The sequence below is a fragment of the Zootoca vivipara genome, chromosome 4 (genome assembly GCF_963506605.1).
Source record: "Zootoca vivipara chromosome 4, rZooViv1.1, whole genome shotgun sequence".
Lineage (NCBI taxonomy): Eukaryota > Metazoa > Chordata > Lepidosauria > Squamata > Lacertidae > Zootoca > Zootoca vivipara.
This window is the reverse complement of record NC_083279.1, coordinates 82,323,376-82,340,244: the sequence shown is the minus strand read 5'-3', so window position 1 is coordinate 82,340,244 and position 16,869 is coordinate 82,323,376. Positions and strand designations below refer to the sequence as shown.

General features: G+C 45.1%; 1 protein-coding gene and 1 long non-coding RNA gene across 2 annotated transcripts in view; both read right to left on the bottom strand.

The window, feature by feature from the left end:
- Positions 1–13,148: 13,148 nt before the first annotated feature.
- Positions 13,149–16,869, bottom strand: part of LOC132592013 (uncharacterized) — a 182,371-nt gene continuing 178,650 nt past the window's right edge. The window contains exon 2 of the long non-coding RNA XR_009557512.1: positions 13,149–13,531. This is a non-coding gene — a long non-coding RNA (uncharacterized LOC132592013). The remainder of the gene's footprint in view (positions 13,532–16,869) is intronic.
- Positions 13,149–16,869, bottom strand: part of CWF19L2 (CWF19 like cell cycle control factor 2) — a 66,564-nt gene continuing 62,843 nt past the window's right edge. The window contains exons 17-18 of the mRNA XM_035114948.2: positions 15,518–15,619; positions 13,149–14,892 (exon numbers count right to left, since the gene is read on the bottom strand). Coding sequence (XP_034970839.2) covers positions 14,752–14,892; positions 15,518–15,619 — 243 coding nt within the window. The 3' untranslated portion in view covers positions 13,149–14,751. The remainder of the gene's footprint in view (positions 14,893–15,517; positions 15,620–16,869) is intronic.

The window sequence follows — 16,869 nt, the reverse complement described above, 5'->3', positions numbered from 1 at the left end:
ATAGCCTCTGTTTGACTGAGAAGTTGAGTAGCTTTGGTACACTGAACGTAGAATTCGATACAGTTGAAACCAGACATACTTAAATCATTACTAGCTCTCCACAGTTGTTCTTTAGTTAAAGGTTTGCCATTTTGAAAGAAATGTGCCATTCTAGGGAATTCTGCAAGCCTTCTCATGCGTGTCAATGCCCAGTCCTAGCCCACCAATGTGACAAAGTGCCCCTGCTCCACAATCCAAACTGAGATCACATAGGGCACAAATAGCCATAGGCGTCAACTTCTGGATATGAAAACAAGGGGAAATAAGGGATCAGCGGCGGCGCGGCACCGGAAGTCACTTCTGCGCATGTCCAGACATGTGCAGAAGCAACTTCCGGTGCTGGGCTGCCCATGTCCACATGTCTGGGCACCAGAAATCACTTCTGCACATGCTCGGGCATGCGCAGAGGCAATTTCCAAAGCCAAGTGAGCAAGCAGCCAGCCAGGAGCCGGGACATGGCCGCCAGCGCCGGCAGGGGCTGCAAATCCAGGGGATTTATGGGATATTTTTCAATTTGGGAGACCAGCGGGAAATGGATTTAAATCCGGGGTTTCCCGCGAAAAACGGGAGACTTGACAGCTATGCAAATAGCCAACATCAATGTAACTGTACCTAGGTGCTTCCATTTGCAAACAGTGAGAGGGGGGAGGTAGAGGGGAAGGGAGGGAGACTGTTGGGGGTCTGTCTCGGATCACCCAAAGAATGGGATGTAGGCAAAGACATCATTTGAGACCCCATACTCTCTCCTCCCATGGGAAATTAGCATAAAATGTAACTGTGATCAGTAACTGGACAGTTTTTTGAGCTTAAGCAAGCAAGTAGTGGTTGTTGCTGTTCCGGAGGGAATCTTCCTTTGCAAAGGGATCTGCGGTAAAGTAGGAGATTTTTTGTTATTTCAGGAGCTGCTCGGCTCATTACTAGCAGTTTAAAAATTGGCCCTGTGCTAGACACTAAGTTTAAATGGGAACGCCCAGCAGTAGAGATCCCAAAATCCTTCAAAGTCACTGTGTAGAGATGGAACACGTGTCTCTGCTTCAAGACCCCAAACAGATATCTTGGAAGACAACCACGGTTAGCTCCTCATATCTATGCTCCCTCAAGTTGTGAAGTATCCTAAAAACTGAGTTCTTCCAGCATTCAAAATGGATGCTGGTACTGCAGGGGAGGTCATCAGAGTGAGATCGCTGGCCCAGGGCTCTATGTGCCCTTTCAAAATTGTCAAGGGAGAGAGAAATGTTCAAATCCAAGCCATTGTTGTTGTTAAGTCGTGTCCAACTCTTCGTGACCCCATGGACCACAGCACGCCAGGCACTCCTGTCCTGCACCGCCTCCCGCAGTTTGGTCAGACTCATGTTCGTAGCTTCGAGAACACTGTCCAACCATCTCATCCTTTGTCGTCCCCTTCTCCTAGTGCCCTCAATCTTTCCCAACATCAGGATCTTTTCCAGGGAGTCTTCTCTTCTCATGAGGTGGCCAAAGTATTGGAGCCTCAGCTTCAGGATCTGTCCTTCTAGTGAGCACTCAGGGCTGATTCCCTTCAGAATGGATAGGTTTGATCTTCTTGCAGTCCATGGGACTCTCAAGAGTCTCCTCCATCACCATAATTCAAAAGTATCAATTCAATCCAAGCCATTAAACCACTAAAAAGATGGCCATGTCTGCCCCTACTTTTCCTCTGGGGACACCCACCACCACCACCGTGCCACTCAAAAAATCATCCTACGCTCATGGTTTGAATATTCCTCAAACTTCAATAACAGTGCTCACCGTTTTTAATAGCACAAGCTCGGTCTGATTATCTATCACTAAGGTCATATCCCCACTACCAGTTTTTGTAATGCCTGCCATTTGCCAGTGGTGAGTATCTGGAGTTCAGCCATCCAGTCACCCTGAAGAGCTTCCCTCATTTTAGCAATGTACTTGTTCTCGGTCAGAGCATTACTCAATTTCATGCCTCACAGTACCATAGAAGTGCCATGCACCATTTTGACAGCTTCCCCTCAACTGCCATCTTGGAGATATTGTTTTCAGTTTCAGGCTCTGTATCAAGTCTTAGCAATCTTGCATGAGATTCTCAGGTCTGTTGAAGCATCACCTTAGTAGGCTTATATCATTATTTCTTTATTATTATTATTATTATTATTATTATTATTATTATTATTATTATTATTATTTATTAAATTTCTATACTGCCCGTCATCCGAGGATCACAGGGTGGTTTACAAAATAGAAATACAAAAATACATAGCTTAGAACAGCACAGGATAGTTTCGTAAAGTCACTGCCCAGTGTGTTAAAGGCCCTCAGAAACCTGAAATCAGGCTGAATTCATACATGAGCCACACTCCTAATCACAACTACCATTGCCTCACGCGCAACTTTTCATGAAAGCCTGTCACAAAACAACTCCCGTCTGGATCCCTGACGTGCTAACTTTTCTTAATGTTGCTTGCCTGCTTTGAACGGAATTGCCTAAATACGGTTCTGTCATTTGTAATGAGGTAATAGGCCCTAAAATTACTTGTGTGTCATCTCATTGCTTCTGCATCTGATCCTCTACCTAAATTGCTGCCATTATCACAGCATTCTTTCTGTGAGAGCCTATTCCGTATAGAAATCAGTTTCCCAGAATATTTGCAAGGTAATTCCTGAGGTGGCAGGTGGGAGTTTAAAATGGGTTTGGGATGGTTCCAGTCTTCGGCACTCAACTTCTGGTGGGGGTGGTGGACTCTTAGATAAAATCACGAAGGTGCTGAGACTTAGTAATCTCACAATGTAGAAATATTCATCGTCCTATTAACTATCCATGAGTACATACCCTCCAACATTTCTCCATTGAAATGGGGACGTCCTATACAACAACAACAACAACAACAACAACAACAAACAACAACAATTTTATTGCTTATACTCCACAAATCTGACTTGGTTGCCCCAGCCACTCCGAGTGGCTTCCAACATATATAAAACCATAAAATAAAACATTTAAAAACTTCCCTATACAGGGCTGCCCTCAGATGTCTTCTAAAGGTTGTATAGTTACTTATCTCCTTGGCTGGGGGGGGGGGGGGTGTATGACTCCAGGCCTTCCAACATTTCTCCGATGAAGATAGGGACGTCCTAAGGAAAAGCGGAATATTCTAGGATGTGTGTGGACACTTTGCATTAGGTAATCCTGCTGTGACGGGCATCAAGGAGAAGCAATTATTTGGCAGCATGACCAAGATGAAGTTAGACTCTGCGCCGACCAGCGCCTCCTCTGAAAATTACTTCTCAATCAGATTATTTCCTTGGCGAAGCTTCTGCACTCATGACAAAAGTAACCAGTAGGATGGAGCTCCAGTTTGCTTTCCCTACAGACAGGGGGGACTTTCGAAGTAGCCAGTCCAATAACCTTTTTGTGGTTCTCCTGTTTCTAGTCTGGCAACTTCTCAGCAAGACTAAAGAAGTCCTGTGGTACCAACAGTGTATCCATGAAACAAGCCAGTTAAGGACCTTCCTAAGTCACATTTGGGCACTCTGTTGAGATGGAGAAAAATTCCATTGTTATTTGCCTCCTATACTTTAACATGGGTATTTGAACATTTAGATTAGTAAAGCAATCCAGCCTGACGACTGAGTGAACAATAGCAGATTAAGAAACTGATTTTTTATTTAAAAAATACATAAAACCACAGTTAAAATAAGTATGACACAATGAGTGCTAACATTTTCAGTCCATTAGCAGTACTGAATCTATAAAAACTGATTCTATAAAGCCTGCCCAAATTAAAAGAGCTTGCAAAGACTCAATAAGAAGCTCTTCTGATTTAGGTTTTGGTGTGATCATTTTCCAGCAGCTAGAAAAATTAAATCAGGATTTTAGGATTATCAGCCAAAATGGAATTTAGCACTTATTCAAGCCATAACACATTTTCCTCCATGATCGGCAGCTGAGATATATAACCAAGAATTCTCATGACTAAGTTCTCGTTGCTGCCATTTTCTGAAAAGAGGTTAATGGACCAGCCTCTTGCCATGCTTCTAAAAAAATACACGGTGTGATTCTAGATACAGATTGTGGCGCTGTATGTCCTTCTGAGGAGCATTCTGGCGCTGCAAAGAGGCCTTATTTCCCCACAGTGCATCCCAATATCTGTGTGCACAATCATTTTGTATATCATGCTTGGACATGGCCAAATCTCTGGTATAGAGATGGGGAACCTCAGGGGACTAAATGTGGGGCCACCAGCCATCTCTATCTGACCCTCAGGGCTCTCCCCACACCCTCCCTGCAGGCCCCCATTCCTCACTGGCCCAGGTGGCCCTGCTTTTCCTGCTCCACGAGTATTTTCACTTGTCTGGAATGTGCTTTTGAATACTGATCTTGCTTCTTGTTTGCCTGGATGGGGGATTGAGCAGGATGTATGAACATATGTATGAACATATAAGGGACGCAGGTGGCGCTGTGGCTTAAACCACAGAGCCTAGGGCTTGCCAATCCGAAGGTCTGCGGTTCGAATCCCCACAATGGGGTGAGCTCCCATTTCTCGGTCCCAGCTCCTGCCAACCTAGCAGTTCGAAAGCACGTCAAAGTACAAAGTACCTACAGTGGGAAGGTAAACGGTGTTTCCATGTGCTGCTCTGGTTCGCCAGAAGCGGCTTTGTCATCCTGGCCACATGACCTGGAAGCTGTACGCCGGCGCTCTCAGTCAATAACGTGAGATGAGCGCCGCCACCCCAGAGTCGGTCACGACTGGACCTAATGGTCAGGGGTCCCTTTACCTTTATGAACGTATGTATGACTCAGCTACATTGGGGGGGGGGGGAGAAGCATTATAAATGCGTTATAACACTGTGACACCAGGTAGCACTGTAGAGTTCGATCCTTCAGCAATGCGATTTTGCATTATGAGCTTTACAAAGCGTTTTCCTGAAAGTTTTTTGAGGTGTCTAGAGCCAGCTGTAGACTCACCTACTGCATAAAAGTAAAATTCACAACAGTTGCTCCACCCACTTTTGCCCCTGGCCCGTCACTACTGGCATGTGGCCCCCAGAATGTAGTCCATTCTGAAAATAGGTCCCCAGCCCTGCTCTAGGGGAGGCCTTACTCCCTGGCTGACCTGGTGTAAAGATTAAAATTGGAAGGCAAACCTTGCTTGTTTGGACCAAAGGTTTATCTCAGGTGTGGAGAATCTTTGGCCCTCAATCTGTTGCTGAACTACAACTCCCATCAACCCCAGCAAGCATGGTCAATGACTAGGGATGATGGGAGGTGTAGTTCAGCAATAGCTGGAGGGCGGGAGGTTCTCCACACCTGGTTTATCGAGCCCAACATCCTGTTTTTCTATAGTGACCAGCCAGGTGCCTATGGGAAGCCTTCCAGCAGGAGATAAAGGCAATAGCCCTCTCCTGCTGCTGTCCCCCAGTATGTGATATTCAAAGGAATGTTGTTGTTGTTGTTGTTTAGTTGTTTAGTTGTGTCCGACTCTTCGTGACCCCATGGACCAGAGCACACCAGGCACTCCTGTCTTCCACTGCCTACCGCAGTTTGGTCAAATTCATGTTGGTAGCTTCGAGAACACTGTCCAACCATCTAATCCTCTGTCATCCCCTTCTCCTTGTGCCCTCCATCTTTCCCAACATCAGGGTCTTTTCCAGGGTGTCTTCTCTTCTCATGAGGTGGCCAAAGTATTGGAGCCTCAGCTTCATATTAGTAGCCATTGATAAGCCCCCTTTTAAAGCTGCTCAAGTTACCACATATTTGAATAGCAAGCACCATAATTTAACTGTGTGCAGTGTGAAGAAGTACTTTATTTTGTCTGTCCCAAATCTTCCACCCTTCTGTTCAAGAGGAATTGGGTTAGGAGGGCTGGGAGACAATGGATGTGTACCTTCAGGGGTGGTGTCAATCCGTTGGAGAGCTACAGTGCCTGCTGTGGCTGTAGAGACCAGTACAAGAGAGACATGTTTTGTTGCAGCTGGGGCAGGTGAAGGTGTCTGGTTGTGCTGCTGCAGATGCAACATGGCATTTCTTTTTTTTTTCCTCTGGCATTATGAGAGGGGGAGGAAAACACCCCTCTTGTCTCACTGATGTTCTGACCACCTCGGGTTAAGAGGTAGAAATGAGCCATATGACCAGGTAGGAACAGCTGCTTGATTGTTAATGAAGATTTGGAAAGCTTCTGCCACAGCTTCTTCATGCATTATCGTTATCAAAGTTCAGACAAAAGTAGGACTGAGAAGGGGGGGGGAATCTCAGGCATAGCTTTTATAAGTGATAATGTTTATAAGTGTTAATGTTCAATTGCAGGAGGAAAACGAAGTTTGAAGCAGAATGGGAAAATGCAAGAACAATGTAAGCTTTTTGCAATACCTGCCCTGTGAGACGTTATTTGATCAGGAAGTCCTCAAGTACTTGGCTCAGTAAGTAAAGAATCCCTTGTTTACATTTCTTAAAAAGGGAAAGCACCACGTGCCCTTCTCAGAACAGAGGAGGCATGGAGCAGCAGGAAGATAATTCATGTTCAAGCACCAGAACTCTCCAGACCAGTCTTTCCCAACTTTGTGCCCTCCAATGTTTTGGACTACAACTCCCATCATCTCTGCCCATTGGGCCATGCTAGCTGATGCTGATGGGAGTTGTAGTCCACATCATTTGGCAGGTCTCAGATTCCCCACCATTGATAGAGAAAAGTGATTTGAGTAAACGTGAGCAAGGCATGCTCATCACTTTAATACCTACAAAAATACTGGTGACTTATGTTGTAAGGGTTTAAACACACACACTCGTTCACTCATAACCCCCGTAAGTATTAAGATCTACTTTTAGCTTTTCTTTTCTTTTCCTTTTTTGAATGGGAAGGGAGAACATTTGCTTTTCACACACAACTCAGCATCCAGTTGTATCCAGGGTCAAGATATATTTATTCATACAGGTGTCAGATGACAAGTTAAACAATCTGTTGCTTCTGTAGTGTACAAAACATGGCTCCCTTGAGAAATAAAAGATACGAAGAAAAGATCAGAAAGCTCTTGAAAGAACAGTTGAGAAAACAGAAAGCTTCTTGAAGAAACAAAATAAAAAGTTTAGCCAACATCTCATTATTTTAGTCTTGTAAATCTCCCATGCTTCCTGGGAAAAACAGGAGGATTCCAATATTCCAAAAGAAGAATGCAGCTTGTATTTTTACTGTTTAGTTTTACATAAGAGTGGGTTTTCAAATTGTAGGTGTGTTTACTGCTATGGACGCTGGTGGTGCTGTGGTGTAAACCACTGAGCCTTGGGCTTGCCAATCAGGTCGGTGGTTTGAATCCCCGCGACAGGGTGAGCTCCTGTTGTTCAGTCCCAGCTCCTGCCCACCTAGCAGTTCAAAAGCACATCAAAGTGCAAGTAGATAAATAGGTACCGCTCTGGTGGGAAGGTAAATGGTGTTTCCGTGCGCTGCTCTGGTTTCACCAGAAGTGGCTTAGTCCTGCTGTCCACATGACCCGGAAAAACTGTCTGCTGACAAAGGCCGGCTCCCTCGGCCTGAAAAGCAAGATGAGCGCCACAACCCCAGTGTCGTTCGCGACTGGACTTAACTGTTGGGGTCCCTTTACCTTTATACTGCTACTCCCTGTCAACTTTGAGAATTCCAGAAATCCGCCTCTAGCTCAGTCTTGCCCAGTCTCAAATCTTCCATTCTTGGGGAAGGTGATTGAGCGAGTGGTTGCTGAACTCCAGGCACGCCTGGAAGAAGCAGACCATTTGGATCCCTTCCAGTCTGGATTCAGGCCTCATCATGGGACTGAAACGGCCCTGGTCGCACTGGTTGATGATCTCTGGCGGGCTAGGGACAAAGGTGAGAGCTGTTTCCTAGTCCTGCTGGATCTCTCAGTGGCTTTTGACACCATCAACCATAACATCCTTCTGGACCATCTAGAGGGGTTGGGAGCTGGGGGCACTGTTATACAGTGGTTCCGCTCCCTCCTGGGCCATGCTCAGAAAGTGGTGGTGGGGGATGAGTGTTCAGACCCCTGGGCTCTCACTTGTGGGGTGCCTCAGGGTTCTGTCCTCTCCCCCATGCTTTTTAACATCTACATGCAGCCGCTGGGAGAGATCATCAGGGGGTTGGGCTGGGTGTTCATCAGTATGCGGATGATACCCAGCTCTACCTCTCTTTCAAATCAGAACCAGTGAAGGCAGTGAAGGTCCTGTGTGAGTGCCTGGAGGCGGTTGGAGGATGGATGGCGGCTAACAGATTGAGGTTGAATCCTGACAAGACAGAAGTACTGTTCGGGGGGGACAGGAGGCGGGCAGGTGTGGAGGATTCCCTGGTTCTGAATGCGGTAACTGTGCTCCTGAAGGACCAGGTGCGCAGCCTGTCCATGGAGGCACAGGTCAATTCTGTGTCCAGGGCAGCTGTCTATCAGCTCCATCTGGTACACAGGCTGAGACCCTACCTGCCTGCAGACTGTCTCGCCAGAGTGGTGCATGCTCTAGTTATCTCCCGCTTGGACTACTGCAATGCGCTCTATGTGGGGCTACCTTTGAAGGTGACTCGGAAACTACAACTAATCCAGAATGTGACAGCTAGACTGGTGACTGGGAGCGGCCACCGAGACCACATAACACCGGTCTTGAAAGATCTACATTGGCTCCCAGTACGTTTCCGAGCACAATTCAAAGTGTTGGTGCTGACCTTTAAAGCCCTAAATGGCCTCGGTCCAGTATACCTGAAGGAGCGCCTCCACCTCCATCATTCTGCCCGGACACCGAGGTCCAGCACCGAGGGTCTTCTGGCGGTTCCCTCGTTGCGAGAAGCCAAGTTGCAGGGAACTAGGCAGAGGGCCTTCTCGGTGGTGGCGCCTGCCCTGTGGAACGCCCTCCCAACAGATGTCAAAAAGGAAAACTACTACCAGACTTTCAGAAGACATCTAAAGGCAGCCCTGTTCAGGGAGGCTTTTAATGTTTAATAGATTACTGTTTTATTTTTCTGTTGGAAGCCGCCCAGAGTGGCTGGGGAGACCCAGCCAGATGGGCGGGGTATAAATAAATAAATTGTTGTTGTTTTTGTTGTTGTTGTTGTTATAGCTGCTTATATGCACACAGAAGCACATAAAAAAATTGCAGACTGTGGCGTGAGCAGAATGAAACGTCCTGAGCATGTCAGTTTTCAGTGTGCATGTTTTACAGTGTAAGTATCTAGCCTTCATGATGCAAATATATTGTGCAAGCAATGCTTGATGGAGCCTCAGAAACCAGGAACATAGGAAGCTGCCTTACACCAAGTCAGACCATTGGTTCATCTAAGCTCAGTATTGTTGACACCGGCAACTTGCCAAAGTTTCAGGCGGGAGTCTTCTTTGGCCTCAACTGAGGACACTGGGAGTTGGGCTTGCGACCTTCTGCAAGCACAGCATGTAGCCATCACCTTCTCCCTCCCAGAAGCCATGATTGAGGGACTGGTCATGGAACAGCAGATGCAAAAACAAGTTATGCAACTAGAAACTAGAAAGGAGAGCAGCTAGGCTGCTCTGTCCCTATAGCCTTTGGTGAAGCTGAGATTTTGCCCCAATCCCCATTCCATCCTATGATGTTAGCCCTGTGTTCAGAAGTGCCAGCCATACATTCAGGAAATAGGTATTTGGCAAAGTTCTGAATTGCAGGTACACATTAATCATAGAATCATAGAGTTGGAAGAGACCACAAGGGCCATCCAGTCCAACCCCCTGCCAAGCATCAAAGCATTCTTGACATATGCCTGTCAAGCCTCTGCTTAAAGACCTCCAGAGAAGGAGACTCTCCAGAGAAGGAGACATTCTCCATTCAGACCTCCTGCCCAATGTGTGGACACTTACATAGACACATACAAACACTCAAAATTGAACCCAAGAAATCATAAGTATTCTGAACTTTGAGCTCTTCAGACTGTCCCTTTCTTTCTTGTTGAACGTCTGCCTGCTCTAAAATCTACCTTTCCGCATATGGAGTCATTGACAGGCGTTTATAACCAGGGAGTCTCTTGTTGCAGGTAAAACATGTTTCAGCTGCCATTTTAGCTGCTGTATCTAAAGTTAGGACAGGATCATATTCATAGCATTGTGGGCTGTGGATGATTGGCATTTTGATTCACCGGCAAACCTATCTTTGCCAAAGCTCTCATCCCATTTTCAAAGCTCTTCCTGTTTTAATCTAAAATTCTGGACAGCTTTTTCAGCTTCCCTCCTAGGATGACCGCAGCACAGGGGTGGGGAAAACAGGACCTCTCTCTGAAACACATGGAATCCAAAGCTTCTACCCCTAAGCGCCTATTGTTCTTCAGCTTCCAATTCTGATAAGTCCAAGTGATCACGGATGATCAGATTTTTGTAGTCCAGCAACATGAGTTTAAGGATGTATTAGAGTAACCCAGCCTTTGCCAAGCCAGCACCCTTCATGTTATTTGGACCTCAATTTGCACATCAGCCATGTAGGTCAGGACTGGTTGTAATTCACCCACCAATTAATTGAACCAGGACTGTAATGTATTTATTTATTTGAGGCACCTGTAATACGTACTTGACCCCACCCCACCCACCCCCAGATAGCAGAATAAACATTAAAAGGACAGTTAATGAAAAATTATAACAAAACAGGCAGGCAAAGCGAAAATAAAATATAATCATGCACTTCATTCTTCCCCATTCTTCTTTTGCTTTAACCTTTAACCAGGATGAAAACAAGGTAAAGGATGATGCACTTTGGAAGTTTGCCAACTATCTGACTTCTGTCTTCCTGATTATTCCAAAGCTCTGGGGAGATTATTCCAAAGCTCTGGGGCCACCACATTGAAAGCCCTTCTCCAGCCCCCTGCATTGCAAATCTCACTCCACAAGTGGCCACCAAGAGGGTTCTCTCTGCAGCTTGGTATGGGGGGGTGGGCAACATTTTTTTCAGATATTTGAGACCCAAGCTGTCTGTGGCACAAACTCTGTGCTGTTATGGAAGTACCTTGAATTGGCCTGAAGTATCACAGACAGCCAATGCAACTTTTAAAGTTGGCGTTATTTGCAAGTGACTAGGAGGAGCACCTGCTAGTGCCTTGGCAGCCACATCTTGCACGAGTTGTAACCTCCAGGCAGTTTTCCAGAAATGCCCGTTTACTCCTCGGTAATGCATTCTCTACTAGATTGCCACTACAGACGCAGAAGTCTGAATGCAGAAATTCAACGTGCTGCTGCCTGGGTCTGAAGCGAGAAATGCTACGAGAATCAGTATGTGCTGCGTATATGTACAGATCATATGTGCAGACAAGACGCAGTTATACGCCCCACAAAGGACTAATATAATATAGAGTCAAAAGTCTGTGCAATGAAGACTGAGAAGCCTATCCAAGTAAGACGCAAAACCTCCAAAAGTGGAGAGCAGAGTTTGCAAGCAACTGTAGGGTTCAAACATCAGCTTCTCCAGTTAAGGGAAAAAAGATATACCCAGCTGCAGGTCTGGGTAAAGCATCTTTGCTGGAGTACAGAAGCGTAGGTTTGCTTCAAGAAAGTCGGCATAATGTGTTCTTTGAAAACCTTGAAATAAATTTCATGCCATCTCCCAAGGCACCAAGCATGCTATTTGCAGGAGCTTCTTCCAAGCCCGGTTGTGAAGGGAAGCGAGTTAACAATACTGCTTGATTCCTTCAGTACTGCAGAAGGAGCCACAAAGACTATCATGGGGATAACGGCTGCAGTTCTTTTCCCTTGCACAGGACAACAAACACTGCAAATATCCAAGGAGCTGCCTCTTTTTGTCTGACTAGTTTCGGATTCTTATCTTGGTCACTTAAAAAAGAAAAAAAATATCCCAGAGTCTCTCCCTCGGGGGCAATGCTCTAGTTTCAGCTTTTTATTTCAGCTGGAAATTCCAGGGTCTTTAAATGACTGGGCCAAGCGACTCCCAGTATAGCATGACTTGGAAAGTTTATATTTGCTTTGGCTGGACTCTTGCCCCTTAACAGCAGCCAAGGCTTTCCTAGTCAAGTCATACTTTAACATTCTCACCATATAAATGAAATGTATTTTGCATTGTCTAACAAAGCAAACAGAATGAGATACCTTTCTTCTTTAACCTTCTGGAGCCACCCAGTAAGCAATCAGGAAGACAGAAGTCAGATAGTTGGCAAACTTAATGCACGTGGGTGTTGAACTGTATTTGAGCCCAGATGATCGTTAAATGCAGATACAACCAAGGAGAGAGCATTTATGGTGTGCAGGATGGAGTGCTGTGCTGAAAGTTTAGGCTTAGAATGGGAAGAAACCTCAAAGGTAATCTTGTACAACCCTGTTGATTGAAGAAATCCTGCACTATAACATCTCTGACAGGTGGTCACAAAACTTCTCCTTATCTAATATGGAAAACCCACCCCAGTACAGTATATTCTACTGTTGAGCAGCTTGCAATATCAGAAAGTTTCTCCAAAGGCTGAAATCTCCTTTCTTGTCCTTTGAACCTCACTCTCCCCTGGCAGACTGAGAAGGAATGTCTGGTAATTAATCTAAAAAAATTCCTTCAGTAGCACCTTAAAGACCAACTAAGTTTTTATTTTGGTATGAGCTTTCGTGTGCATGCACACTTCTTCAGATACACTTGAAACAAAAGAGCCAGACCCTTATGTATATACAGAGGGTGGTGAGGGTGGGTGGGAATGGGTGATGGGCTGATAGGAGTGGTAAACCTGTTGATGGCTGTTAACGACTGCTGATGACTGCAATTGGTCCTGCGGGGGGAAAGCAAGGGCTTCTGTTAGACCTGCAGGCATTGGTTATCTCTGCTTAAGACAGGAGAGGCCTACTCTTCATAGGTTCAGATTCCTGAATAGGTATGTTGTCTGCCGAGTCTCCTGCTGCTGTAGCTTCCAAAGTAATGGGGACTTCCATACAATACAGGGATAGTCCACATGGTGTCCTCCAGGTGGACTAGAATTCCCATCAGCCTCAGCCACCATAGTCAGGGATGTTGTCGCTCACAACATCTCAAGGGCATCATGTTGGCTAACATCAAGTCATCAATTTAGAATACAGTACTTGGCTCCATGCACTATTCTCCACGATAAAAGAAATCATCACATCATCACACTGTCAAAGAGCGAGGCAGAAGTAAATCACACCATCCAAAGTTTGAGTTAACACTTTATTAGCAAAATCACCATCTCCACAGACTTGATGCAGTGTTGTCAGGCCCAATGAGCACAGCAGCTCATCCCTGGTAGGAGGTCTGGCCCCATGAATCAGTTGCCGAAACTGAAAGTCCCTGCCTCCCCACAGCCGCCTAAGTTCCCTCCTCTCCAGGGCTTTTTCCAAGCAGAGGAGACTTTGCCTGTGTGCAGCCAACCTCTCCCTTGGTGGTTTCCCAGCTGGTTCCTCCCACCATTCCTCTGCGTCCAACCAGTCCATGACACAAATTTAGAGACTGGGCACTTTCAAAGTAGCTGATCCAGTTTCGTGGGATCCCAAGAATCTTTAAGTGGTAACTTGTGTGCAGTGCACTTGTGAACTATAGCTATGGTCCACCGTGGTTTGCCACAGAATTACCAAGGTATTCTAAGCACAAGAGTAATTCAGTTTCCAGTAGTGTTGTGACTTCCCCAAGGAGTTTCCCCAACCCAGCTTAAATTCCTGTAAACTTTACAAGTACTTTCCTTTAACCACCAAAATCTGAACAAGCTGTTCTACTCCACAGGGAAGGGAATGTGTTACAGCCAAAACCATAAACAGGTTCAGATCCTTGTTTTGACATGACCTGCAAATGCATTTCCATCATGAGAGCAGAGCTAATATACTGTGTGCCCGTGTGACAAAAGTATCCTACACTGTTTACCTTCCCGTCGCAGTGGTACCTATTTATCTACTTGCACTGGTGTGCTTTCGAACTGTTAGGTTGGCAGAAGCTGGGACAGAGCAGCGGGACCTCATCCCGTTGTGCAGATTAAAACTGTCGCCTAAGAGGCTCAGTGGTTTAGACCACAGCACAACCCACGTCCCCTATTCAATTTCCACTATCTGAATACTATCAAACACAGATTTCTGGACAATCTATGTACCTTTCCTGGGATTCCTCCATGCCACTGTGCCATTTGAAGTATTAATCCAGTTGTGAGGCAGAAATTCCCTTCCTGCAGAAATGACCTAAGTCATGCTTTACCCTTTCCAGTTTACTTTGTTCCAAACCTTTATTTTGTTGCTTCACTGAAAAAGTGTTAGTTACTGGACTTCAACAGGGGAGTGAATCATCTTGTCTCAAGATTCCTGCCAAGTTCAATTCTCTCTCTACCTAGTCACTCTCTCTTTGGGAGAATACTGGCATTTCCATTTTCACAAGGCTGTTGCCTAAGTAGTCTTTAATGCTGTTTGGCCAGTTTTAGCGATATTTTCTCTCTTTGATGTTTAAATGTCAATAAATCAATTTTCTTTTTAAGAGCACAGTGTGCATTTGACAGCACTTCCCAGAGGCCATGATTTAAACAAGGTATTATGAAAAGGGCTTTTAAAAGAAGAAAATATGAGGCATTAAATATAAATAAATGACACTGTGTTGAAATTAATTTGCCTTGTAAGTAAATGTATGAACTGCCTTCTTTTAAAATATATTTCCTCCCCCCTAAAAGTGTTCACTAGGAATGTAGAAAACATCTGTATCGTCCTTAAAACATGCCTTTCTATAAAATGGATTGATTTTACGGATCTTGATGGTCCATTGGCAGGTACTGCATCGTCAAAGCTTCACTCTTTGTTTTTGGTGAAATCATACGGTTTCCACCTCTGAGCAAAATGCAACACCTTCTTCCTCTGGTCCTCAAAGTTTTCTCGCAGTCCCTTTCTCCACAGCCTGGGCTCCAAATCCATCATGCCACCAATTATTTCCTTTTAAAGTAGGACAGACAGAGAAGAATATTACTGCTCTTAATTAACCTTGGAAATTCACACCTGTTCAAAACAAGGACCGCAAAGTACAATTGGATTGATGGGGGGGGGTGTCATTCCAGCTCTGCATTTTAACAAGTGACTCACCCACATGTGCTCTATGCAAACTACTTCCTTTAAGGACTACGGTGGTGGAGTGGGAACAGGAGATTTAAACTGACAACCACATCCCCTACAAATCTACCCACAGCATTAGAGATTCTGTTTGGATGGGGGGAGATTAAGTTATTCCCTAAATCCATTATTGAGTCTCTCTCTCTATCTCTACACTCACAATATTGATCCTGCTTAAAAAAAATTAGTCCTTTACCTCCAGGCAAACATTTATTACAACTCTCGCTTTGAGTGGTAAGATTTCAACATCATATAGAATGGCTAATTACACAACTCAAACCCTGAGATAACAAACATTCTTCATGTCCCTGGGATGTTCTAAAGCACACAGTAATAAAACTGCCATGTATATTCAACTTTACTAATATACGCAGTGAGCTTCTCAGCATGGAGCGTGCAGGAGGGTCTCCTGCATCCGTCTCTTTGAACAGGTGCAGTACGTAATAAATACCTTTCCAAAATAAAGGGGGAACTTGCGTTGATCTTCAACGACGTGAGCAAAGCCCCCTTGTAGGCCAAAGTCTACGGAGAAATAGGGCAAACCTTTCGGAACCTAAAAAGACAGAGAGGAAAGACAGTTCGTGGGGCTGTCTTTTGATGCTTAAAAAACTGACAACCAGCTTATTTAGACATATCTTGGAGGCTGGTGAAGCAAAAAGCAACACATACACACACAATTCTTAAACCCTGAACTGCAAGGAACTGAACAATGAAGGGCAGAAACATGTCCATAAACTCATGGTTAAGTTCCCTCCTCACTAACTACAAACCTTGGCTACAGCTTGCGTTCGGACAAAACACCAAGGCATGCTTTGGCTTAGGTCAGAGCCACAGAGTGATGGAGTAAAAAGGAGTAAGAAGGAGCAAAACGGCTGCATGGTCCTCCCCAGGAGACAGAAAGTTTGTCTTGCTGTCAAGTTTGTCTTGCTGTCCCAAAAAGCCATAGTTTGGCTTACCACGACGTGCAAACTGGACACAAACACACTGTCCCTTTACTACTAATAATAATTAATACAGTCAAACCTCTTCTAATGTCCACCTCTGCTTGCGTCCATTTTGCCCAACATCCGCGGCAAACCTGGAAGTAACCGGCGGGTTTGTCGCCGTTCGCGCATGCGCAGAAGCAGGCAATTGCCACCCATGCCTGCACACAACGGTGCCTCTTCCAGCGACCTGTTTCGACCTCTGGGCGGACCTCCAGAATGGATTATGGTCGCAGGTAGAGGTTCCACTGTAGTTTATTATTTATACCCCGCCCATCTGGCTGGGTTTCCCCAGCCACTCTGGGCAGCTTCCAACAAAATATTAAAGATAAAATAAAACATCAAACATTAAAAACTTCCCTAAACAGGAATAATAATAATTTACTAACAATTCCTCATGCTTTTTTATGGGTTTTAAATATGTCGTTGTAGCACAAAGTTTTCTTCTACTGAGAAAAGGTCCAATTCAAAAAAGGATAGATGTAAACAAAAGAGTAGCAGTAAATAAAACTCTATACACTAGAATTCCCTCTGGGGAAGCATCAAGTGATTACGACCCTTCCACTTACTCTGAAATGTGAATACGGTCCACACTGTCACTGAAAAGGACACGTGGAGACTAATTTTGGGAGGCAACGAACCATCAGGTACCCTGAATAAGAACCAGGAAATAGGCAGAAAACCGGGAGCAAGAGCAAGATAAACAGTAACTACAACAGGCATAGGCAAACTCCGGCCCTCCAGATGTTTGGGACTACAATTCTCATCATCCCTGACCACTGGTCCTGTTAGCTAGGGATGATGGGAATTGTAGTCCCAA